Consider the following 27,887-nt stretch of genomic DNA (forward strand, 5'->3'; position numbering starts at 1 on the left):
ATAATGCACCAGAAAATTAGTCTGCACCCCCCCAAAACCTAAGGTGTGGGCTTGCTCTGAATTAAAGTGCTGCCAAAAAACAGAAGTGAACATTAAAAAGTGCATAAATTACACAATGTTCATCTAGCTGGTAATGTAATACCCTTCTTTTTAACTCACTCACTGATCTGGCTTAGAGAGGCAGCCACTGTGAGTGGTTGGTATCTGGTGGTTAATAGATGATCCCTGTCATGTTCCCAGTGGGAAAGTGTCTGCATGCCAAAAGCATTATTCCAAATTCCACCTTGTTCTTGTACATGTAATTATTCTGCCATAAGCAGTGCAACAGCTGTCAGCCTCATGAACAGGCAGCCCCAGGGGGCTGAGGGAAATGTGCCTCCCACCTGGAGAACAGAACACCTTCCTCTTACCAGGGCTGCTGGAGGGACACCCCAAAACACTGGAAGGTTGTGCTCAGACCCCTTAAAATCTGCTTGATTGCCTTTTTCCTTTTCAAGAATGAGTTCAAACCACACATGACTGGGTCTCTGTTTTACAGCTCAAATTTCCAGACATTTAAACTTTGTTTCATGCCTACAAGAAACTTCTTCCCATAAGTCTGCAACCAATGCATACCAAAATGAAACAGGAAGAAACTTATTTGTGTATGAACCCAAGGGTTCAATCTTTACATGCTGGGCTTTAGTGAAAGTTATTCTTATTTTTTTTGCAAGGAAAAAGCAGACTCTGCTTTGCTCTCTGCACAGCAAAGTCTGATTGACCTCCTGCCTTCTGCTCCTGAGCCTCTCTGATCAGCAGCTGCTGGCAGCTCATTCCCACCCTTCCTCTACAGAGGATTTTACATAGTTAATTGTCCTTCTCATCTCTAACCCTGAAAATTTTTTACTTTAGGTAAGTGACTGCCAAAAGCATCACCTAAGTGCACAGCCATTGTTCCCCAAGCTGCTTTCTGAGATCTCTCATCTTTGACCATTGTTTAGTTTCCTGTTTGTTCTTCCTGACACCTCCTTGGAATTCAACCCCCTTTATTCAGAGATAATAATGTGAAACACAGAAAGTGGAATACAAGCACACCAAAAAACCCCCAGTCTTCTTTTCTTTACTTTCCATAAATGTTCATCACAACTAAATTCACAGATGTAAATGATGCTGTGTTTAGAGAAGGAACAAATAGAATAGAAGAGGCAGAAAGGAAGGTAAGCACACAGATCTTTCCTCTCCTGGTACTTCAGAGGTAACTCCTCTGCAGCTGCTCTGGAGCAGGGCACCCAGGGAGGGGCAAAGGCACAGGTTTGATGGGGCCTTTTTCCCAAACTGAGAGCTCCAGGCCCCAGACAGACTGTGGTTAACAAAGAGGATTCAATCAACTTCTGCACAAGGTGCCATACTTACACTGTCATTGCTTCCTTTGTTGTCCTCGTATTTTGTCTCTATATGAATGGAGAATTTAGGCAAAAAGGAACACTGCAACAAAAGAAAAGTATGTTTAACACAAGAAATATTCCTTGCTTCATCAGCTGACACATTCAGTACATCCCATTTGGTATCACCTTTCTTATTTTTCAGATTACTTCAAGAAAAAGAGTAAATGTTCCCAGAATGTAAACCTGAAAGGTTTGATGATTCTGGAGGGATCCAGAGATTCTATGTAAAAGTTGAAAATTATAATGAAGATATAAATAAATCAATATAAGCAGTCTGGAATAATTAGATGCAATGGTTTTCATGCTCACTATGCCCAAGAGTATGAATGTCCTGAATGTCTTGTTAGAAATTCAATTCACTGAGATCTTGAGAGCAACTGGATATCCCTCATTATAGACCAGTCTATCCCCATATAGAAAAACCCAAGGACACTTCACCAGATGCAGGTCCTGACCAAACAGACATCAATGCTTTCAGATGTGAGGGCTTGCTCTTGATTTTCGATGAGAAATGAATTTTAGCATAATTTCCTATTAATGAAATTAATATGGAATTCATGGATTACGAACCCATGTGAAAATTCCTTTTTACTAAATCCAAATAAATATTAAAAAAAAAAAAAGAAAAAAGAAGAATACACCAATGTTTTCCTGTTAAAGATTAGTATTCTGTGTTTACATGGAAATAAATTTATTTTTCTGAGGATTGCTTAGCTTAGTTGGCTTATGAAGACTAGAATTTTTAATACTAGGCAACATAATCCCATCATAATAAATATTTCAAATATATTTTATTTATCATTTCACAGTTCTTCTTTCAAAGCAAGTTTTCAGACAGGCAGCTAGAACAGCTGTCTAACCAGCTCTGAATGACACCAGTTCAGCATCTTTCCTATTAGTCACCAAGGCTTTCCCTGCATTTACTGCCAGTTCCTTGTGTGATGCATCACTGATCCCCTGTGGCAAATGACTCCTTCAAGGGCTGTGCATCCAGGTTATACAATGAGGGTGTTTGGACACCTCAGTGCTCACACTGCTGCTGGTCCAAGTCCAGGCTTGAAAACATTCAGAGAGTTCCTCAAGGGAGGGGCTGGTGAGTACGGGAAGAGGGGGTTTAGGAGCCAGGTGTAGTGCAACAGCTGAAATCTAAGGCTTGGAGACTGCAGCAAATTCATCCCTCCTTCAATGGGTATCACCCAACAAATCAGTGTTCAGTCTTCTGATCACAGGACATTCATTATCAATAAGCACATCTAGAATCAATCCTTATTGAAAAAACAAGTGAGACAGATTCCTCAAAATAAGGTTCTGGTGCCATGGAAGGCAAAACCCCCTTTATGCTGTTGAACTGCAGCACTGACAGCTGCAGTTTCAGAGGGAATTATGAATAAAACCAAATGTCAGATTTCCCTTTGACCTTGGTATTAAAGAAATGCCTGCTATTTTCAATCACTGTCAGGAGGTTGCCAGCAATGAGTCAGGTCATGACATCGAAATGTCACCGTTCCATGTCCTGAACATGAGGCTGCACTGGGCTGCCTGGAGCAGCTCAACAAGCCATTGCTTGAGTCTACCTGTTGATTCCTGGGACCCAGAATCTCTAAACTCTAATTAAAACAAGAGATCTTACCTTGTATTTCAAAAAGAAGCATTGAGAAAAGACCAAGGTTCCTTAGACTAGCATAGAAGAATGGTGCCATTTACCTCAAGCCACCTCATTAGAGAGCCACTTTCTGTAAAGCCACCCACAGGCAGCCTCCCTGTGTGTTCAGTATGAAGGAGAGAACTGTAACAACCTCATCTGAGATTATAAATGGCAACATGGGTTTACCCCAAATGAAAATTCAAATTCACCAGAAGTCCTCCACCGCAAAAATCTCTCTCAGAAACTCAACTGGCTGGCAACCACTGCTCCAGCAGCTGTGGGGGGTCTCGCTGCCTTACAGGAACACTTAGCAGGGTCCAAATTTTTGAACATTTCACAGAATGTGTCTCATGATTCATCAGCTGCACTCTGACTAATTGGCAGAGGGCTCTGGCAGAACCAGAAAACTGTTTATGCATCATTCAAAAGACTATTATTCATCATGCAAAAAGTTGGGTTTTTCCCCTCAAGTGGCGGCGTATTTACTTAACTGGGGATTAAAATTGTTATGCAACAGTCAGAAACAAACTGGGGAGTGAATAGTAGGTAATAAACCTTTTAGCAGATTCTTATTTTCTTCTGAGCACCACTCCCTTTCTGCTCTGCCTCCTCTGGGGCCCGTGTTCCTCCAGCACTGACCTGGAGGCGATCGATCCCAAGCACACGCAGGAGTGCACAGGGCACTGTTTCCAGCTCTCCATTTCACTGCCTCTACAGTTTGCAAGGATCCTCTCGGGAATGAAATAGTGGCAAATTCAATCTTTAACTTGAAATTAAACCTAAGTTCTACAGAATAATTCAAAATCTTCAGTCACAGTGTCTTCAATGATAAGGTGTCTTTGTGAAAAGCTCTCAAAGGAGGCATCTCCAGGTATTGTCACCTCCAGATTTTTTAGATGTCTTATAAACGCCTTTAAAAATTTTTATACCCCAGCACACCTGTGACACTCAAAAACAAATAAGGGGAACATTCGGGGGTTTTTGTTTGTTCTCCTAAACTTTCTATATTTGGCACCTCAATTTTGGAAGAACCAGGAGAGGTTTAAGGCTCAAGAGAGCACCAGTGCAATAAGAGGAGAGTGAACCAGTAATTACCAGCATGAGCAGGGGCATTTCTATGTTAGAATGAAGGGAATGAAAGCAGCATATGGAAAGCACAGCCCCCAGTTGTGTTTGCAATTCCCTACATATAACCTCTTGAAAAACGCAAGGCCTATTTTTAGCACCATGATTGATTAGCGTTGCCATAGCAATAAGCAACACTTACAAGAACAGGGTAGAACCCAAGTGTGCCAAAACACTTGGCAAAGTCTTAAAGAGACAGTCAAACACATGCAGGGTGTGACAATCATTGAAGGCAGAGGGCTCTCAAATTCACCTTGGTGTAGCAATTGCACCTGAGGTGGCTGTGGGAATTACTGCAGTTGTTAGCAAATCTGTTGGTCTCTGAGAGGCTTCTTCACCTTCTGGAACCTGCTTTGTGTGAGCAATTCCAGTTCATCAGTGCTGTTGCAGCTGGTTTCATTTTCCATGTGGATTCTGCCTGCAGAATGTTCAAAGACCTGCTAGAGACCTCATCCTTGCTCTTCACCTCTCCTGTTCCTTGTGAATGTTAATCCACAATCCTTGGCAGTTATTTCTGCACAGTAAAAATTAATCCCACTTTTTTTTTTTTTAAGCAGCAGAATCATATTTCCCTAAATCTTAACATAAAAGCCCAGCAAGGCAGACATTTCATGCAAATGTTCTCTCTCATCTTTCACCACTTCTCAGACTGATGATTTTTTTTATATGGTCACATATGCATTATTTTGACAACACAGGTGGAACTGGATTTTTAGAGAGTCATCTCCACAGAGCCTAAAGACAAAGAACAAAGTGACTGCTACAATGAGATGAGAGTGTTCAAGCAAATGAAATCTTTTCCATAGGGGAACTCCCATATATCACATCCTTTAAATTCAAAGTTTTTGGGCACTGTTTTGCTACTCAGGAAGTAACAACAGCATTTCTTTATTGAAGAACAAGAACCTGGGAAAGAGGAGTCCCAACTTTGTTGTAAGCAACAAAGGGGATGTGGGATTGTGGGGTGATGGAAGGTGGAATATTCAATGGGTTTTTTTGGAAAATGGACAATGGGGAGTTATTGACTCCCCTCAGATTGCTGCAGACAGAGCTGCTGTGTGATCAGGTCACCCAGGCACAAACCAGCATCAATCAGGGTGACAGGGCTGGAAGAGAATAGACGGAAGGGGCTGGGCAGGGTGATGGCATTTGGAAGATGTGACTCAGTGAAAGGGAGGAGAATTTGGAAAGCAAGATAAGCACAGGAAGGTGGCAAACAGCAAACAAGAGTGCTGTTGAGTGGAAAGGAAAAGAACAATGCAAAAACAGGGCTTAAAAATAAACAAGGGAGCAAAACTCTCATAAACAAGGCAAGGAAGAAAACCACTGTTTGTATTGTATACAATAACCTGGAGATGAAATGATGAGTAACAAGTTGCCTCCAACTGCTATAAAATTCTTAACACTGGCTTTGCCTTCCCTCAGGATCTCTTTGTTTGATACATGGGAACAGTAACCTGCTTATTGAAGAAGAAATGAAGTGAAAAGTAGCGTGCACAAGTGGAAATGACAGTCCCATCTATCAGAGAGGGGGCTGGATTGCTTTGGAATAAGGCAGTGCTGGAAAAAGGGGAATTCTCCCAAGCACTGTGAGTTACTCGTTTTAGTGGGATTAAGCTATTAAATGAGAATACAGGTTTGCAGCTCTCTAAAAAATGTATTATTTTTTTCTTATAAATACTACAGAGGTTCTTCCTTTTGCTGGAACGTCTACTAAGGGAAATAAATCTGTGTTTTCCCAGGACAATTGCATCAGTGAGCCTGTTTTCTGAGCTGGGGGGATAAGATGGGAGGATGCTGGTAGTAATTTTGCATTAGGCTCTAATCCTGCAGTATGGATTCTTTGTACTGCATTTTTGATGCAGACTCTTAAAATTCTCAAGCTGCAAAGAAGTTTCAGCCCTGAAGAGTGAGGGGTTAGATCCAAATTTCAAGGGCTGGTAATCAGATAAAGAGAACACAGGAAAAAACTCTACAGCAATGTTTATCTGAAACAACTGTTTTCCTTCTCATGTCTTCTCATTATAAAAATAACAATACAAAAACATTCCTTCCAGATAATTTACTTCATGGATAAACCAGCAGCTAAGTGAAGCACAAAACATGCCTGTTCTCAAAAGTAATCAGAAACCAGCAGGTCAGTAATGGACCATTTAGCAGCTCTCACTCTGGGGCCTTGACACATACCAGATGACATAATTTTATTTTCCTCAGTCATTTGCTGTAGAAGAATAAATGTCATTGTGATAAATCATCAAAGGAATTGTTGTCTCCTGCTTTCTGTTCCATAACTGATTTTCATAAATATTCTGGGTTTATATTCTATTCATCAGGATGTTTGGGACGTTGGCATGTTGAAGGAATGCTCCTCCTCCTTGTACAAAGCAAACAATGCCATTTTAATGTTTGTTTTGTCTATATATTTGTGAAACTAACAATTGCCCATAAATTATGCACAAAAAAATACCCAGCTGTTTTTAAATTTCAGCCCCAGAACTGAAATATTGCTAACACCACCAAAGCCATTCAGGTCAGGTAAATCTGTTTGAACTGATCCCTGGTAAACACTTGAACTATACCTTCAAACCCAGAAGAGTTTGCTTAAATTCTCTTTGTATTTTTCCTAACCACTTTCTACTGCAGTTTGAGAGCTAAACTCTGGCTCATTTTCAGTGTTCTTTGATCACACAAAGATTTTGCACCATGGTTTAGTCACCAAACATGATCTGATTGTTTGTTTGCTTGAGGCTCCTCTCTTTTTGTGTCCAGAATCTCCACTGTCACTTGTGCAGGTCGAATGGATATTTGCTCTGTGCTGTTTATCTTTTAACCATATCCCAATGCAGGTAAAGAAACTTAGTTCTATGCAATTCTTCTTCTTTGGTTTGCAGTAGACACAAGTTTGCCTTCTAGTTAATTATTTCTAATCTTGCTGGGCAACCTCAGAAATAAAAATAACAAAGCCTCCTGGAAGTTCAGTTGTTCTTGCCACTGTGAATAGCACAAATATTTTCCACTAAAGATACATATTTGCAAAGGCTGTGATAAGCTGGCACACAAGGGCTGGTTGAGAGCTGCAAGGCATCTTGTCTCCATCCTCCAAGGGGAAAAGGCCCCAGGCCCTGGCTAGCAAAGGAATTCCTTCCAAAGCCAGCAGCCACCAGCACCCATTCCCCAGGAGCTGCTGTACTGGGCAGGAGGCACCTGGCCACACCCAATCCTGGAATTGCTTAAGGAGTGGAATCCATTGGAGTTACTCCTGTAGGGCTGCATTTCTGCTGCATCCTAAATCACAGGTTTATTGTCTTAACATCAGCCTAATCACAATATAAATGGATTTGCAGATAAAACCTAAACATGTATTTTAGCAAGATACCAGGTTTCTAATGACAAGATCAAAACCAAAGCAGCTCCAGTGTCTATCTTGAAGACACTTTCTCACAAACAGGTCTGAAGTAACACCCCAACCACTAAAACTTTGAACTTTACAGGAATATCTTATTCCCTAAATAGTACCCCCAAATCTGGATGACTTCCTTTGCCTTCAGCTTTGACAGTATTTTTTGACTTCCTCCTCCCTCTCCACGTCAGCAGGAAGCTTTCAAGGATTAGCTCCAGCTCTGAAACAGCATTTCTGGGGACAGTCCCCATGTGTCACCTTCCTGAGAGGAAGTCTTGGCAGCTTTAACCAGGTGCATTTGCAAATGCTCTCCTGATGTGACCCTACAGCACAAATTGCACCTCACAATAACATCACTTGTGCAATAGTTCTGGTAAATTCGTTATCTCAAGTGTGGCTTTTGTTTTACATGTTGTTAACATGGTTGTCAATACCCAGTAGCAGATGTGGTGTTTGCTGCCAGATTTAGGGGGTTGCTGTGTAACAAATACCATTGCTTAAAGCAGATGCCATCATAACTGGATCCAGATTACAGAGGACTAACATCATGACAGTGTAATTTCCATTCCTGTTTTCATGCATCCAATTGCTCTTGGCTTTTTATACAACCATGGCACGGAACAATATTCTGAAAATTATTTTTCAATGCCTGATGAGCATTTTTTCTTAGGTGTCCTAATTTCAGGTCTTTAAGAAGGTTGTATTTATGAATTCCATAATATTCACAGGAGAATCAGATTGATGAAATGGTTCCATACTGCATTTCTAAATGCCAGACTATGGGCTTGAATGCTATTTCTCAACAGCTTACATATTTTGCAACTGAAAAACCTTAAGACTGTCAGTAAGGTTCAGTCTGCTGTTCACATCCTCTTCCAAAGCACTACCACACACTGAAATAACATGCTGAGCCTTTAAGGTCCTTCTCTTTATTTAGAGTGGAATTTACAAGGTTAATAAGGTGTGAACATACCACAGAGCAGTACGTACTTGACTCGATAAGATTATGCTTTATTTATCCAATTATTGGCCTGCCTTTAGAATGAGTTTTCCTTGAAATGAGGCTCAATTTGACTCTCACCATTTCCCACAGACCCTTCAGAAATAATTTATGATCTTTAAGAAAAGGGTTTCCAAGCTATCTTACATATTTTGGGCAATGTCTGTGGGCTTATTCTTTCTTTCAGAATTCTCTAATGAATACAGAAGATCGAATTTAGAGAAATCTTCCAGACAAGGATAGCAATTATTCCCAGTGGTATGTTTAACATTTTTGTTCTAGATTCAACAGTTGGAGGCAAAGGCACTGTCTCTGTTTTCCATGAAGATAAATTCATACCCTATCAGCTCCATTAATGCATATTTTTGATTTTTGTCTGAAGTACAGTTTCCCTTATCTCCTCCCAGTACTTCTAGTTCTGTTTCCTTGCACCATGGTAGTTAGTCCCCAGCTCCCCTAGGCAGTTTCAGTGTCCCTTAGTGATTGTTTTGCCTACCTTCCAAATTTCTGGACTGATTTAATTTTTTCTCTACATGTCTCTTCAACACTGCAATCATTTCTGCTGATGCCCTGGAACATTTCTGTAGCTGTACCTTCCTCCAGCCTGTGCCAGGTGTTGTTTCACCAGATCAGACAGAGATCACCTCCTGTTTCAGATTCTCTGAGTACAGCACTGCTGTTTGGCTTTAATAATGTATTGCATTTCAAATTTAGACACATATTTCTGTCTGCCACCACCCTTTGCATCATCCCCACTTGTCTCTCTCAGTTGAAGAAAAAAAATCACATTAAAAGATTCAAATTTACTTTCAGTTAAAGAAAAAATTTACCATGGAGAAATATCAGTGCAACACAGCAAATGTCAACTTCCCAGCCTAAAACTAAATGTGCTATCAAAGGTAAGCCTTAATTAATGTGAACTCTGACAGACCCTACCAAAAGTCTCTTCTGGCAAAACCAGCTGAGAGTCTGTCCCTGATCACTGCTGTCCATTCTGGGACATTTGTGTCACCTCTGACAATCAAATAAATATTCTAATTACCTGTAGCACAGATTGGAAAGCACAGTTTGTTGCTTTGGGTTTTCAAACTTGGCTATCACAGATGCAACTCTTGGTCTCTAGCTTTCAGATCTGAGCCTTTACATCCCTTTATTTTTTTCCCTTTTATCACACTATTCTTTTTGTTCTTCTTTGTGCTTTATGAGCTTTTAAAAAATCTGCACAAACATTTTGAGCCCTGCAGAATTAAGAGAAACATCTGCATTATGTTTTACCTGCAGTCAGAAGTTCAAGCTAAATCAAAGGAGGAGTTTCTGAAAGGTCCCTTCACCTGGAACCTCCTCCTCATCCCGTCCTTACCTTCCAAAGGCTGCTGCAAACTTATTGCTATTATTGAGGCCAGCATATTTAAACAATTTTTCTCATGATTTATGTGCTATATTTTGCCTTAGCTAGGCAAGAGGGAATAGATGATTTTTCTGGGCACTGTGCCCAGATTATCTTTAATTTTGTCTACAGATTGTACAGTTTCCCAGATACTATACCAGAGATGAGCATTTTATAAGTTAATAAACCAATAAATAAAATCTGTTCTCATGTCTCCATGTAACAACTGGAACCTTAAAAGCCTCACCCTTTTTAATAGAAGGTTCTTTCTTAGAGTCAGTAAGTAAAAACGTATCAAATTATTTTGAAGTGATAAAGAAAAATAATTTATAGGATCCCCTTAGAATTACTTCCAATTTCCCTTTAAGTTGCTTAAACAAATAACTAAAATAAGGTTTCACTATTGAATGCATTATAAATAAGTTATATTAAGAAGGGATCTGATTGGATTCTACTACTATATTTTACATCAATTTTCTATTTTTGGAATAAAAAGAGGAAGAAAAACTTACTGTGTATTCTGATTTCCAATTGTCCATTTGTAAAAAAAAAGAAATAAGAGGGAAAAGAAAAAAAAAAGAGAAACATGAAATGAAACAATGATGCAAGATCCTTACAGTAAACACACATTAATAATAAAAATGATTATGTCAGATAGTCTGCAAATTTATATTTGACTTAAGTCTAAGGGACAATAAAGGACACAAGTCAGAAAAAATCCAAGCACCTGATGTTTTCTTTGCAAGTAAGAAATTGCATAGATATAACAGTTTTTAACTATATAATCTTAATTTCCTGGTATCAGTAAATATAAGGTGAAAAATATATCCAGTTCAAGAGGAGTTGTTAAAGAGACTTGGTGCTTGTAGTTCAATATAAAACTTGGAGCTTCTGCAAATAAACTAAACTATCCCCAAACCAGAAAGCAGCAATCAATTCTGCCACATTCCTTACCTGTGATTGTGTAAGGATAATAATTCCAGGCCTTCTCTGTAACATAAAATATTTTGGGAACAACTGCTCTAGCCCAGCTAGGCAGCTTGCTGAAAGTAAAAATAAAATATAAAATTAGAATATCTTATGACTTATGACTTATGTTATTAGAATATATTATGACTTAGAATATACTATGACTATTTCTACGTGTGTTGTAGAAATAAAGATACTTCCAAACATGCCCATCATTTGTGAGGTGTTTTAGGGAGACAGCAACACCCAGACTTCTCAGGAGCATTTTCATTTTCTGCCTCAGAGGGAGCAGATCGGGGCCAGAGCAACAACCTTGGAGTGGGCTGAACCGAGGCTGCTCATTTTGGGAATTCATGGCCTGGGACCTTTGGCCACAGGTGAGGCCAGACAAGGTGTCCTGGTGGCACCGTGTGCTCAGCCACAGGGAGGCACTCTCCAACAAGAGGTCAGGAGGAAATGTGGGATTTCAGTCCACTTTGATCCTGAACCCATTATTTCTTCTTACAGATTCTTTTTTCTTCCTTTATGTTCTCTGCCAGCACTGAAACCCTCGTGCTCAGCTCACCTGGCACGCAGCTGTTCCCACACTACCAACAGCAATTCCTGAGTAGGAAGATTTTGTATTAAAATTAACAGATCACTCAAAACACCTCGTGAGGCTGGTAGGCAGCATTAGTCCCATTTTGCTGATGGGAAGAGTAAATAACAAAAGTGAAGAGAATTAATGGAACTGACATTACAGCTCAGAGCTCATTCTGTCAAGAAAACTCACCAGTGCAGTGGTGCAAAGGCAGCAGAATCAGAAATCAAAGGCATAGATCCACCATCTGAAGGGATCATTAAAGGGTAATTGAATAATACTGTGGAAGGGTGGCAGCATTTTTTTACCCTGGCTTTTGGATCTCTCATTTCCAGCATTCTGGTCACAGAGGGTACCAAAAACTGATGCAAAAAGAAATATTCAAAAAGGCAAGTTCACTCTAATTCATCTTTCAACCCTCTCTTTATGACTTCAGTTATAAGCACTGAGGCTGCCAGGAACAAAAGATGCAGAACTAGTTATTCCAAGGACAGCAGACCTTGGACACCACAAACAGCCCTGTGCTTGGGGGACTCAGTTCAAATGCTGTTGGTCTGGCAAAACATTGAGCAGAGCACCCAGGCCAAGACTGGATCTGTGCTGAACTGCAGGAGATGCTTCCAAACCTCAGTTTCCCAAGTGTAAATGTTTGAAATAGTTCTGTTTAGATAACTGTGTGCAGGAAGTAAATTAACTTTCCATATTAGCAAAATTCTGAAGAAAATACATTTGGGATCATTAAGGCTTATTTAACCATGATCTGGCTACATATAAATATTTTATTTGTCCAGAGGCAAAATGCAGATGTTAGTACATTATCTACAAATTCAAAGCCAAGTGCATTGACTTTTGCTCTTTGATGACATTGCTCAAAACTGGATTATTTTCTTTACATAAACCTTTCTTGTGTACAGGCTTTTAAGCAATATTTTACATCCTGCATAATAGACTTCCCTGTATCAGATCTTCTGTTTATTTTGTCAGCCTCTGTCAGTGTTTTTATGAATGTTTTTCCTTTACCCCTGCTAAACTTTGCTCTGATGCCTAAATTATAAATACCAGAGGATGCAGACTTTCAGCTTCTGAAAACATTGCTCCAGCAGGAGAGAAGAGGCAATAAACAATTCTAAATATAACTAAGGTTATACTGACACTAGAAAATATACATCTGCTCATTTTGCACTTTTTTGGTTATTGCTGTTTTTAACATATTTGCCTGTCTACCTATCTTTACCAGTACAGAACATCCTGAAAAAAATAACTTTATGAGGAAAACACAGATTATACTCAGAATTGCTAGCAAGTCCCAGTCAGAGACACACACGAATTCTTCCAAGGTCCACTCCAAGAAAAGATAATATCTCTATTTCAGCAGCACAGGTATGAGGATCACATTAGCTTTTTTTTTCTTTTCCTTATTTCTCCTCCATCCAGATGAAGTTCAGTCACAAATTTCTTTAAGAGATATCAGTTCAGATCAAAATAGAGCAAAGCAAAGTTTGTTAGGGCAGTGGACCCGGGAAGAAGAAAAGCTGAGGGACAGAACTGTGCTGGTGGAAGTTCCTCAGCAAGGCAGGCAGAGGAGAAGTTTCCAGCACATCCTGTATGGGAGCACATCTCCTTGAGAGAAATCCTCCAGGGACATCCTGGCCTCCCAGCAAAATCCACAGCAGCCTGAAAACCTCCTGATCCTTTCCACAAAGCTACAACAGCACTGCAATATCTGGTGGGATTGTGATACCACAGCCAGATTCAAATAGCAAATCTGGGGATGGAGGATTCAGAATTATCATTGAACTCAGTGAGCCTGACTTTAAACACCCACCACAGCTTTAGGTAACTGTCCTGAGTTGTTGCAGGCACAAAGATCTGCTTTGTCAATGTTTGTACCCATCTTTGGCTAAGAACTCCTGTGTTCCATTGCCTGCATTACCAGGAATTAAGTGCTTCCCAAGAATGGTTTGTACATGGCTTCTAGGTTCTTGTGGTCATTCTGAATTGCCCTGAAGTGACAATTCTGAATATGCTCCTCAGTGATTAAAGCCTTATTTTTAACATGCAGGAAAGAAATACCCAGAAACATTAAAAAAAACCCCACAACTTGTGGGAGCTCTACTATGGGAACACATATATTGATTTTTCCCAAGTCCTGTATCTGGCCTGTGAGAGAACACTTACAATGACAATAATATTAAATGTTGGCAAGATATATATTATTGAATTTTTGTGTGTGTGTGTGTGCAGCATCACTGGTGATTCAATTTGGCCTGAATTAAGGTAGATATGTCAGGTTTGCAGTGCAGGAGGAACTTGTAATGTAGAAGCAATAGCCTCAATGTTTGTATGCCCACTTCAAAAATGCTGCAGAGCATCAGTTTAATACAATGAAACAGGCCCAGGGGAAAATAAGAACTTCAGGAGAAGCAGGGGTATTCAATTAAATCAGCAGTAGTAAAAATGGGAACAGATTGTGCAATATATCTCATATTGCAGAAATATCTATATCTGAACATCTCCAGCCTGTGAGTGTGGAGACATTGACCCTCAGCAGTATCATTTCAGCATAGGAAGACAAACATTTCACTCGAAGACATGATGGAACTTCAGGGAGAAAACCCCCAAATATTCCATCATGTCTTTAAGCCTAATGATCCAGAAGGCTGACATTTGACAATGGTCATTCATAATGTCAATTAATTTTGCTGAGGCAGAATATAGTCAGCAAAAATGCTGGCTTTGTGACATGATTATGAGGTGAGAAAAACTTAAACCTTTTCAATGGTTCAGTTTTGTTTTTCTTGGAGGGTGGGTCTTTGCTGGTTTTGTTGTTTAGTTTTTTGGCTCCCCCTCCCCAACAATTTTGGAAAACAGAATGACAAACAATTAAGTGTAAAAGAAAACAAAAGTTCTGTTTTCCAGTATATCCTGAACTCGAAGTTATAATTCCTTCTCATGGAGAAGATGCTCTAGAAGGGATAACAGCCAATTCCTCTACTTCAAGCCACTGATCTGTCCCACCTCTCCATGGCTACCAGGAAGCAGCAGGTATTCATGGAACATCTTCTTTTGAAACAGAAAGGCTGTTGCCTGCATTCCTTGCAGATTTTTCTTGCAGTCCATGCTGGGAGAAGCAGTTTTAGTGCACTTGCCTGTTGAGATAGACTCGTTTTTCTGTTAGCTGCCCATTGCCATGGTTGGGATCCTCATAGGGCTCATTCTGCACCACTTCCACACCCTCCCCTCGGTCACTCTGCTCATGGCTGTGCTTGCTGATCATGTACAGCTGTCCAATTCTGTACTGCAAGGCAAAACCAAGAAAAACATATATTAGTTTTATGTTACATGTGTATTCAAAAGCCAATCTTAGTCAATGATATACTACTAGGTGTAAATAAAGGTATTTTGAAGGTGAAAACCAGTATTTTTGGGGTCTTCCCATTAGCTTATGAAGTCCATGGTGTCACTTGTGGAAAAAATAACAAAACCTGTGTGCATACAAATGTAAAGAATTAGGCCAGTCCTCTATCATTAGACTTTGTATTTGTAAGTATGTTAGTTAAGACTAAGTAAACAGTGAATCAAGTGCTTCCACATGCTGAAATGTAAAGGGATTTTAACCAGCAGGTGAACTCTAAAATGCTGTGGGACACAGGATTCTCCTGCCCTCCCCACACAATGAAGTCCTGCAATAAGATTTGGGGTAACTATGGCTGGACCACAGAGACAGGAGCACCAGATCTTAAGAAAAAAAAAAACATGTAGACTCCAAGTCCTTTGAGAAAAGAAGTTTGAGTCACTTGACAATATTATTAAAATGCATCTAAGCACTTTAATGATCATTTTTCTATGTACTCTCAAGTAACTTAGGAAGCCAAACACTGTGAGGATTGGCCCAACTTTGCCATCACTGAAAAATAAATTGTTGCACTTGATTTTTTTTCTCACTGTGTCTCATATCTGCATCAGGGCTTTTGCCTCCAAAGAAATCTAACAAAAATACATTGTTGAACTTTCATTAACAAAGGTTTTAGAGTAAAATTGTACTTTCCCAATCATATTCTGGTCTGAAATGTTATTCTCAAGTCCTTTGCACACTCTTGAACATACCAAGGTTCTTCCAACCCTGATATGCCTTTGGACCTATCCAGTTTTCTTGATTGGACCCCTCTCTCCCTCAGAGCAATTTGTTTAGGCATATACATGCTAATCACTTCAATCACATCAATCCCCCTTCAAATACAAAGAACAACCTGTTAATTTAGAGAATGGCTGAGCTGCCACACAAGCTGCCAAGTACCAGCTCAGCACAAGCAAACAAAGGGCTTGTGACAGTCTGTCCTCAGAAAACTCGATGAGATTCTTGTGGTTATTGCATATTATAACAGCAATCCTATCACATACTTTAAAGAGCCCAAATCAAAAGAGCAATTAGCTCAGAGAAACCCCAAACCATCACAAGCCTTATTAGCAATTGGCAACAAGACAGTCTGACTAGACAAAATGATAAGGAATATGAGGATGGAGGGCACCCTATATTAGTTCCTCAATTTTGCATAATCCCAATTTTTTCCCCTACAGCAACAGGCCACAAGAAGGTAAGAAATTTGGAACTTGAACCTTGATTTGAGTAAGCCCTAACATTGTTTTACTTGCTAATCCACTTCTCTACCTTTGTCTCTACTGAATCCTTTTTCTCTATCTCATCATATTTGAACATTTTGTCCTAATCTCAAAGGCTCTGAAGAACTGCAGATCTCACACATAGCTTTTAACTAGATCCACGACAAATTGTTTTCTCTTTTTCTCTAACAAAAATGAATGTATTTGTGCACAGTGAAGGCAAAGTTTGTAGTACATTTGATTTGACCAATTAGTACAATCTGAAAAAGAATAAATTTCAGGCACACAAAGCTGTTCTTCAGGTCTGAAATCAAAGCAACACACTTAAAAGCTGAATACAAGCTGAGAAAAAATGCTTTGCCTTTAATTAGATATATATCAATTAGACCACCTGGGAGCACAGGCTTCCTGCCTGTAGAGTGATAAGGATGGCAGAAAAGAGGAAAGGTGATAAGGTCCTTATCTTCTAATGGAAAGGAAGAGGTCAGTAATTTGTATCCTGTGGAATATGAAAAGGTTAGATGAGGAGTAGAGAGAGGAATTACAGTTTGACATAAAGTCAATATTTCGATCATGATCTCTATTGGGATTTGTGTTATCCCATAAAGTTATGAATTTTAGTTGCCATGGACACCTCTGGAAAGTGTTTCATAATTGCACATATCAATTTCCTATGTCCACGTAGACCTTTGCAATTTTGCTCTCACTTTTAATGGTCAAATACCAACACCTCAGTTTCTGTTGGAAATGTTGGCTCAGAAATGTCAAGATGAATGTACTTTCCCACTGGCAACCAACTGTGGGGTGGTACTGATGCCTTAATTTGCTCCAGCAACATGGGCCAGAGATACCCCCACAACACCACATTTTGTTAACAGTGGTTGTTATTCTTTCATGAACCCACCCCACCATAAAATGCTTGCAAGATACCAAATCCCAAAGACTGTAAATGAATCTGAGCAGAAGTTTAAGGGGGCTAAGCCTTGTGCCCGCTGCACTCTGCAGATGAGGGTCACTCCTGGCAGAGCAGCTGCTTTCCAGATGTGCACAGTCAGTGCCTAAAGGAAGGTTTTCCTCTGCTGAGGCTCAAGATCCCACATGTTCCAGTCATACCCACGATCTCACAGAAGGTGTCCAGGCAGCTCAGCGTGGTGCCTCCCTTTTGGAAGATGCTGAAGGGAACAGAAGGCACCACTGCTGGACAGCTCTGCTGCAGGAACCCCACTGCTCCTCGCCTTCTGTAGGATGACTTTCCATAGCCATGGATCTGACACCAATCCAATAGAAATATCCACCTTCAAAGGCAGCTTGAGTGGGGCCCTGAGCAGCCTGGTCCAGGCAGTGACGTCCCTGCCCACAGCAGGGGTTGGAATGAGAGGAGCTTTGAGGTCCCTTCCAAGCCAGCCCATTCTGGGACCTTTCATGAGGACTGAAGTGCTGGGCAGTCCTGCTGGAAGCAGCTGCATTCAGCAAAGGAAACAGATTTGTACATGTACTTTAAAGTAGCTAACTTAGCACTTTGGTGTGCTATTCATTTGTTTCTACTTGCTGTACAAAATGTAAAAATCATTCTAGAGCAGAATGGAAAATGTTAACTTCCAAAATAATAGTACTTAACTAAATCAGAGAGTGCACAACTATTATTTCAGATAAAATAGCATTTTTTTCAAGTGTATGTATCTATTTACATGAATAAAATCCAAGGCAAAGATGTGCCTTTTAGAACTTGCTGGAATTTAAATGCCTGAATAAAAAGTCACAGCTTTTTCTTAGTTCCTATGGTTATTGTGGAGAAATAGCACTTAAGAATCGTTTCACAACAGTAATTGATACACATTACTCCTGCAAGGGTAAACTGATGTGCCACTACTATTTATGTTGCTCTATCACAGTCTGAATTTCTGTGTTCTTAGCTGTAAGATAATTTTCCAAGAACATCTAATGTTTCAAGGAATTCAGTAAAATTTCACACAATGGCACCTGATATGAATTTGGATCTGGAGCAAAACTCTTTGTAAATTCTTCAGTTTAATAGGGGAAAATTTATTCAATATCAGACCAAGACCTTCAATAAACAAATGCACAGAATGTGGAAAAAGAGCCCTGATGTTTCCCAAGCCCTAATGAGTGAGACTTTGTCTCGGTGGTGACTTGCCTGCTCCTCCAACAGGCAGATGGTGTTTGCTGTTGGGATTTAGTCACACAAGAAACAAGGTTCTTGCTAGCAACACCATAAGGATGGTCAATCTGATTTTGTTTAAAATTATGAGTGAGACCAGAGGCATTTTTATTCCTTTTAGGAGGGAAAAAAAAAAGAAAAAATGGAAAAAATTTAAAAAGGGGTCCATCCGACTCATCTTTCATTTGTAGAGCTTCCACCATCTCCAGCAGCAGCTGCACAAGAAATCTTTGTACAAACATGTCTGAATTTTTTCAGCCTGACTGCCTCTTGCTCAGGTTTTGATTTAATGCAAGTCTCAGAATACAAACTTTCAAACTTCAGGTGGAATATAAAAAATAAAACTCTCTCAAAGGAGAAATTATGCCAAAATGATCTTGTGTCTGAAATTTTCATATGACTCCTTGAAGTTCTTATCTGAATGCTCACAGAAAATGTAACAGATTTATCACTGGCTTCATCTTACATAATTCTCATATTCAAAAGAATGATAGAACACTTTCATCTACATTTACTTCTCTGTAACTACACTAAACCATCGGGGATGGTGCTGCCATTTCAATTTGTTCGATTTTTTGTTTAAGCCTGTGGTGAGATCCCTTCCTGCAGAGAGGAGCTGGAGTCCAGAAGACACTGAGTATCTTTTCTGCCTGCCCAAGGTAATGATTGTTTGCTGAGCTGCATTTTGACAGTGGAAAGTATTTCTCAAGTTCATGCTAAACCACGCCAGCGGCTTCTAGTTCTGTTCTCAGAAAATTGCAAAGGTAAAACCGAAAAAAAGAAGAAAAGCAGCAACACCTAAAATGAAACAGATCTGTCCTCCTGCACAAAGGCAGCTCTGAAGGTTCAACCCTGCCTCCACTGATGGCAATAGTTGTTTTGTCATTGGCCTCAATTTAGTTAAGATTTATTTCTAGCAAGAAAATACAATTAATCAGCTTCATTATTAGTTATATCAGTCCAGCTACACTGAAACCAAGGGCATTGATTATGGCAAAAGAGTAGCAATTTTATTAAGGAATTCTGATTTATAGAACGCTGTCTCATTCACAAAAAACAATCCTAAAATTGATTGATACATTTCTGATCTATTTTTAAGTCTTAGTCTTTGCAAGATGCTCTGTGTTCTCCTTGTGAATGTGTTCCAGGACTTAGTTTTATTTTTTTTACTAAAAGTATTAATAAGAATATTATTTGTCACTTTTCCACATTTTGAATTATTTAAAACAATTGCTGATTATTCCTCAAAGGACCAACATGAGACAAACATGGTGATCCCCAGGTAAGTTACTTGTCCAAACATGCACAGCCCATCACTCCCAGCAGTTTTATAGAGATATTTTACCTCTGGAATAAATTGTTTAGAAATGTACTTACTTGAGTAAATATCTTTGTTTAGGAGGATACACTGAGGTTTCCTACTGTGTTTGTTTTGATGTTGAGGGCGTTGTTTTCAGGTCCTGATCAAGACCTAAGCCCTACACTGCTATAGATATGAAAAGCTTCCTGTTAGACACTGAACACAGGCAAAGAAAGTATTAACCTTATTTCATATTTGATTAATTGAAACAGAAATTAATACATCAACCTTAAAAACTATGTCTGTGGTAGAGCAGGGAATTTAGCCTCCATGATTCCAGCTCAGTGCAGTTACCACAAGACACACCTGTAATTTCTTTTTAATTCTTAATGATAATTACTTAAGGAGAAGTGGTTTCTCTAATCTCCCTCACTAACCATAAATCCTTCATGTTAGTATTATTAGACATCATTTCACCTGCAATGGGTGAATCCTGATGCATCCTCATTCCCTCACATGTGGACAATTACAGCCTGGCTGATGGAGCTCTGAGGTTGTGCCCTCTGATCCCCAGACTCCTGGAGGTGATGATTCATGGCTGTTAACAAGAATTTCAGGAACTCTTTTCCATGACACAAGCTCCAGCTTCCGACAAAGTGATTTGTTTGCCTTGTTATTAACATTCCTAGATTGGTTTTAACAAGAATAGAGGAATGTGCAGTGTGCTGTTATTTGATTTTTCATGTATGGGTGGGTTTGTATTGGCTCCTCCTTGGCTGCTTTTAGAATTAGGAATTTGGTTTGGTTTGGTTTCAGTTGGGGCACAGAGCCACCACTTTGCAAGTAATGGAGGTGGATATTTCTTGATAACCACCAGCTCAAGGTTTTACTGCAGGACATTGCTATGGAGAGAAATCAGTCAGACTTGTAACCACTGCAGACTAAGAAAACTTGCCACTGAAATAATCCTTTTTTCCTAGAGGGGCAGGAAAGAAAGCAGGAAGAAAATAAATTCAATGTAAATTTGAACTTGGAAGTCTCTCTTATGTAGCACAATTTACCAATGTGAAAGCAGTGGTTTATATTTCCAAACTAGTGATTTCCTGGTAAAATAATGACATTGTGGGCTAGGGTCCTGTGAAAAGAGGACTGCTGGGTTTGACTGCTTGGGAAATTCTGCAAGGAAAGCACGAATAGTAAACAGAGAAGGCAAGAGGGGGTGGTTCTTACAGCCCAGTGCAGTGCTGTGCAGAGATTCCCAGCCTGCTGACCTGACCCCACATCTCCTTTAGCCTGGCCAAACAGCAATGAGGAGTCTGCACCAATGCATTGTTTGACTTCTTGCTCCTAAGTTAGATGTTTAGAGCAAACCAAGTACCTTTGCACTGTAGAAACATCTTTGTCATGAAGAAACATCTGAAGTGCAAAGAAGATTTTATGAACTGGTATTTTAAATGGCTGTTCCCAAGGCACAAATATGAGAAAGTAGCTCCAGGAGCAAAGGTGGACTTCTAAATGATTGTCCTCAAAACGAAATCTGTTTTTATCTGTACAAAAGATCAATCAAGGAATAACACCAAACATCTAGGTCCTAAAGTCTAAATCTTAGCATAAGTCACTGTAGTGATTTGAGGCCCCAGCAAATCATGCAAATTATTTGGCATTTGTAAAATGCCAAATAATATAAATGTCACTCCCTGCAGTAATTTATAAAGAATCTGACCAGTCAGAGTTTAGAGTTGAGCTTGAAATTTTTCTTTCAACTAATTCCTGCATGCATCTGTGAATCACAAAGCACGACACATCTGCTGACTTGCATCAGCAGTATTCTTTACTGTTGCCCAAATTCATGGGAACATGCTTTTGTAGCCTCACAAACTAACAGTTGCAGTAGGAACAGTTGACTTTTGCATGCTGTGAAGTGCCATTCTTATTGCTTTCATGTTTGCTTTGCCTTTTCAAGGAAGAAATTACATCCTTAAGATACTTTATCTGCCTAAATTCCCGTGAATGACAGTTCAGCAATGACACACTGGATGTTGAAAGTCAGTATCTTCCTCTGGTATTTTCAGCTGAAGCAACATGGCCCACTCTAAGTTTACAATACCCTGGCACATAGTGGCTTACAGCTAAACAAGTGCCACTGAAACCAATAGGAGCAGGTCTAGATCTCTGCTTAATAGGTGTACAATGAAAATTAAAATAAATGAAAATTAAGTTGCAAATGTTCAGCTTTCATGCAAATGGTTTGCCAAATATAGCTCATGTCCTATTCAAATTGTAGTCATTTTATGCTTCTACACCAGCTGTGCTATTGAGAAAAGCCAGCTGTTTATCTGGAGTGTACAAGCTCATACAATTTTTAAGAATCAGTTTTTATTAACAATATTTTACAGTGAGTCAGCTGGTTACATTTTTCAAGCATGTACACTATGTGCTTTGTACATAAATACTGATGATATTCTATTATGTGCATTTATCCATGTATTTCCTGCAAGGAATGCAGATACATTTCCGGAGGCTGTCTCCAAAGTCCTCTGTGCACATAAAAACAGCTAAAAGGGATTTGCTGTGTGTCTTGAGCAATCAGTGCTGCACACTGACCACCCTCCACATCTTCTCAGCCCTGTTTATGAGTACCAGCTCTGATTGTCTGCAAACATGCCCTGCCTCGATTCCAGCTTCCTACTTTCCATGCACAGTTCACTCTGCTTGACAGTGCACAAAGTGCACAATCAGTTTGATAACTATCAAACATTATTGAATCTTTTTCTAAGGCAAAAGCATATTTTATTTGTTTGCCACAATTCCTTCACAGGTTGTCATTAATTTAAAGCCTGAAGCTCAAGGAGCTGTTCAGGAAATGTCTTAAAATTTTAACTTAGAATGCAGTAAAATGAAGTAAAACTGCAACATTATTTTTGTAGAGGTTACTAAAGGTTTTTCAACGACATAAACTCTTTTCCTGATATTCCAGGAAAACACTATTTCCATTTCAGATATTCCAAGAACAGTCAGAGTGGAAAAGCTTGGGCATTTTTCTTGATCCCTGTCACCAATCTCTCCCCAGCAGCAGGCACGAGCCCTGCACAAGGGGTGGCACAGGACTCTATTTCACTCTCAGTAAAATGGAACATTCTCCATGGCCCAGTGATGCTGATGGAGAAGCTTGCTCTATTAAACCTGACAGCAAAAGCTGTTACCTGTTTTTCCATTAAAATGAACAGGATTTGTTGGGGGGAAGAGAAGAAAGTGACTCATGTGCCCTGCATATTAAAGACATTTTAGCTGGCCAGGGCTGGGATGTGCTGTGGCCAGCCAGCCACACAATGTGTCAAAGGGCTGGGCTGCAAAGCTGCCTTTGAACAGGGAGGTTGACTTCTGTGAAGTGCAGGATTTCAAAAATTTCATTATTTTAATTCAGTTCAGTTTAAGCTGGGAGTATTCAGAGTTTCATACGTCCTTTGACCCTTTCAAAATTCAATGAAGTGCAGAAATAGACTTGAGAGTTAGGTTTATCTTTAACTATAAATGGACCAAACACGTGTGCATCTATTCATGCTTTTAGAAATTATTTTCTCTTTTTGCATGGCTAATGGTATTTGCTTAATGTTTAAGTAGAACTTCTTTCCCCTCAGGCTCCTTTTCTCTAATTACTCTTCTTCAGTAATTACTCATTTTTATGACTTGAAAAATCTCTCTCACGCCAACACTATCAAGTTTCAGAAAAAAAATTGAGTAAACTTTGAGTTTAGAAGCACCAAAGAGACTACAAAGGATTCCATAAACTTTGTCAGAATCACAGTGGGGAATAATTCTGCAATTACATTTTTTGGCAAGCAAGTTCCTTACAATGCATTTTAGGCAATATAATTCTGCTTATAAATATGGAAAAATGAGAACTTTCTTAGTATGCACAATCTACAATGAATAAAACAGCATCAGAATTTAGTACTTAGTAGTAACAAGCTGAACAAGACAAATCCAATCTGCCTTCTGATATTTTATTCAGAAGAAAATGAAATTTTGTTTGCTACTTACAGTGAAATAAAAATATATTCACAGTCCAGAATATTTCATTTTATTATCAGAAATACTTCATTTTACTTTCTGATCTTCTAAAATAAAACTGACTTCAATTTAATTTTTAAAATGCATTTGTTTTATTCCTGCATCCTGTAGATAAAAATAATGTTATAAAGAATCCAGTGACTGTAAATAGTTGAGGTCACTCCTGCATCTCTGCATCTCACACAGGGACTAGGATAATGAAAATATTAAGGTTATCTGAAGTCATCTGATGGAAGGAAGCACATGAGAGCAATTGCATAAGAAGGAAATTAAGACATACTTTCCTCCCCAGACTTCTGAGATACACTGAAGTCTAAAAACTAATACTGAAAGAAGATATAATCTTTCCATTTTAGTTAATTAGAACAAACATTTGCAATTTAAGTACCTGCTCTATATATCTGTGACAAAATCCCCCCATGCTGAAATTAATCACTACCATAGGAACTTATTACTTTTGTACCTATGCCTCTGCTACATGCATGAATCTGTAATAAATCTTGGGAGGACATTTAGGGGAGAAATCTGTTTGCCTGCTACTGACTTATGGAAAATCAAAACTGCAGCCAAATAAACCCTGGGGCAGGAACCTGGGTTTTGCTGCAGAACAAAAAGCAGCTGTGACACCTGGGGATGCACACCCTGGAGGTGTCAGGGTGCTCATGGGTTTGTCTGGAGTTGGAGCACACAAGCTTTCATTTCAAACTTCTCCACCTTGAAGGTGCAAGTTCTCTGATGATGTAGAGTGAGCAGAGCTGCTGCCTTCCAGCACTACACAGAACACAAGCTCTTACGTAAGTAAAAGCAAAATTTCCAGGAAGGACCACATTCCTGACTGAAAAGCTTCCAGAGCAGACATTCTTTCCATACCACATGTAGACTAAAGGGAGGATGGAGGCCAAGAATTGCTGACAAGGGACTCTATAGGCTTAATTCAATTTTATCATAATGCAGGAATGTGAAGCTGTATGTTCTCCAGATGTTTTTGCCAGATGGGGACACAGCATTAGGCATTCCACCAGTGCTTATCTGGTTTTAGTGTTCTGTAAGGGAAGTCTAGAACATTACACAAACACAGCATCTCCTCTGGGACAGAACCTGGAAACACTGCAGAGGGAGGTGCAGGAAACGAAAACCTGCAGATTTTAACCAACACAGAGGAATTACGTGGGTTCATCACACTTAGGAAGATTACAGAGAGTGATAATGATTGGGTAAAATGGGATATAATTTCTCAAGCTTATACAACAAATATGTATCTTTATCTTCCACACAGTCTGATTATGCAGGGGCTGTAAGACACAACTGGCAATTTATCAGTGCAGATATCAGCATCTGAGAGAATCCAGTGGGACTAAGGGAACCTTGACCATGCACCAGGGAACTAAAAAAACTCTTCTAAGGCAGATATCCTTGCCCTACCCCTTTGGATACCAAAACCAGAAGTAATGATCAGCAGGAACAGCAGAGGAATGAGCAGCTCCTGGTGCTGGACTGTGCATCCTTCTGAAGTAGCTTGTACACCACCAGTAACAAATAAATCAGTTTCTCAGTACCTCTTAAGTGGAATATCTTTCTTTCCGCCATGAGAATTTTGTTTTGTGATATGGCCTTTCGGAAACTTCCAAGTACAAAGAAGTTTCCAAAGGCCACTTCAGCTGGAACAGATCCTGTTGAGTGCAGTGGAAAGCCTCTCCTGTGGACTGCAGAGAGCTTTGTACATAAGTGAACAAACAGCCTTCCTGCACTCCCCAGCCCAGTTAACCACTTCCTCATTAGTTAGAGCCAGCTGCGTCACTTGGAGCTGATCCTTTGGGTCTAAGAGTTCATGGTGTACTGCAGCACCAGGGAATGGAGCTGAAAGCCATAACAACAAAATGTATAAACAGATAAGAGTTCTGTATAGAGAACCTGGTTTTCTTCCTGCAGTCCCTCAGACCAGCCCAGTGCTCTGAGACAGTCATGGGAGCACTGTTTACGGGAGTACTCCAGGCTGGAATCTGCGTGTTGGAAATAGAAAACATGTAGCTCAAGGACTTGAAGTGCACACACCCTGTAAAAATCTGGGTTTGGAAAAAGTCAGGGAATTAATGTAAAGCATTCTGCAGTAGACTTCAATAATTGACAAAACCCTAAACAAAAACCACACACACACAAGCTGAACAAAAAACCTCTCCTCACCAGAGTCTAAAAATACAAAGAGATCATCACTTCCTTTCCTACACCCAGGGCCTTCTACTCCCCAGATGCTCCTGTCATTGGTTCAGACTCAGAGAGGAAGTGGTTGCTGCAGCAATGGCAACCCAATGAAAGCTCTTTATCTCCTACATTTTTGATTTTTTTATAGCATGCAGAAAGACCAGACAGCAAGACCACAAACTTGTTGCATGGCAACACAGCTTGACCTTCTCTATTACTTTCCATAAAAATAAAGAATTCAGACAAACTTAGAGAATCCTTTGACATATGTCATGTGCCTCTAAATTATTCCTTGGGAAACACAAAAAGGTATAATTACAGAAAAAAAGATGGAAGAAAATATTAAAACATGAAAAAAACTCACTAAAAATGTCCATGCTCAAACAGGTCTCACAGGTTGGTCAGTAATCTAATTTCAGTCTAACATACTTTTAAATGCATGTGGTTCAGTCAAACATGTCTGCATTACTTTTAAGTTAAAACATTGCTTTTATCGTGGTTTAGATAATTTCTACTATTTCTACAGGCTTGTGATTGTGAAACATTTTTATGGCAAAATTTTTTAGTCTAAACACTTTATGAACTCAGCTTTGTTAACCAGATAATGCCATGCTTTAATGGGAATACTCAGGGATATCTCCAGCAGCTCAAAGGCTGGGTAAATGCCAGTTGAAGAATTTCCTCACTAACAAATCAAGTGCTCTTGTGGACAGGTTCTCAGATTTGTTTTAAATCTCTCTCCCTTATTTGAAAACTTTTGGGATGGGAAGACAGGGATGTCACACTGCCTGATAGGTGTTACCAAAACAGTGAAACCTCTAACATGTGGTATTTCATGCTGGGCTTGGGAGCCTGACTAGGAAGATTTTAGCAAAATAGTTCAGGGAACAGCTTTAGTGGGAGCTCATGGCAAACTGTTCCTGCAGGAGCCACACTGTCACTTTCCAGACACTTGTTAATCTTTAGAATATTCCATTCCTCTGTCTCTCACATTCATTCACAGAATGAGTACATATAAGGAATGTTAATGGTTAATTATCCAACCTGGAAATCGAAATTCTCTATTTCTCTCTTTTTTTTTTTTCTGGTGGTTGTTTTGCCTTGTGCTCAGTATGGACTGCAGGATTCTCCTGAGGGGCAGATAACCATCTGGGCACTCTGAATTCCTCACTGCCACGGCTGAACAGTCTCCAGCACCTCAGACACACAAATTAAAGCTACACAGTGGAACAGCAGAGCAGGGATATTCCTCAGCTGCACCTTCCTTGATCCTCAACATCTGATCCAGCTACATCCCAGTCTTGGATTAGCAACACCACCACAGACAACCCATCTAAGCAATGCTTCTTTAATATTTCCTTCTATCCAGCCACAGACAATTAGCTAAACCCAAATAAATTGATGCATCTAATTCTACCCTTTGATTGAAAGGATGGTAATGAGCAGTTTGCTGCCTCAACTGCTCTCAATTGTCACCCAGGGGCAGCCACCAGTTTGGCTGTGTGGGAAGCTGACAGTGTCCCTTCTGCTCATGTGGTCATCTTGCTGGGAGCACAAATGCTGGCAACTAGGGCAATATGTGGGAAGAATTCTGGCATTCCCAGTGGGATCCACCAATGCTCACAAGGTTTATGTATATTCTACTATCTACTATATTCTTTAGACTCTGTATACTCTAGCTGACCATACTAAACCTGCTGTGTGCCCACTCTCTTGTGATTCTGAGTTAGCTCCACAGCCACCTGTTATAATCTGGATCATCAATAACTCACACTAAATAAACAAATAAGACACAGAAATGAAGTTACTTTAGAAAAGAAAAAGCACTCCAGATATACAGTAAAATAGAACAGATAATGCAGTGGTTTTAAGAATAATATTTAATGCCAAAAAAAGGGGTAGAAATGAAAAAAATCAAAAGAAACTTTTAATTCCAACTTGTTTCTTTAAATTTAAATTGCAAAACCAATAATTACTATTGAAAAATA

General features: G+C 39.6%; 1 protein-coding gene across 1 annotated transcript in view; it reads right to left on the reverse strand.

Annotated features, from left to right (window-relative positions):
• The window catches only part of PITPNC1 (phosphatidylinositol transfer protein cytoplasmic 1), a 74,482-nt gene that overhangs the window by 23,480 nt on the left and 23,115 nt on the right, over positions 1-27,887 (reverse strand). The window contains exons 2-5 of the mRNA XM_071451234.1: positions 14,680-14,828; positions 10,936-11,024; positions 10,494-10,501; positions 1,393-1,464 (exon numbers count right to left, since the gene is read on the reverse strand). Coding sequence (XP_071307335.1) covers positions 1,393-1,464; positions 10,494-10,501; positions 10,936-11,024; positions 14,680-14,828 — 318 coding nt within the window. The remainder of the gene's footprint in view (positions 1-1,392; positions 1,465-10,493; positions 10,502-10,935; positions 11,025-14,679; positions 14,829-27,887) is intronic.

This window comes from Agelaius tricolor, unplaced genomic scaffold (genome assembly GCF_023055355.1).
Source record: "Agelaius tricolor isolate 1412-34295 unplaced genomic scaffold, bAgeTri1.0.p SCAF_32, whole genome shotgun sequence".
NCBI classification, from domain to species: domain Eukaryota; kingdom Metazoa; phylum Chordata; class Aves; order Passeriformes; family Icteridae; genus Agelaius; species Agelaius tricolor.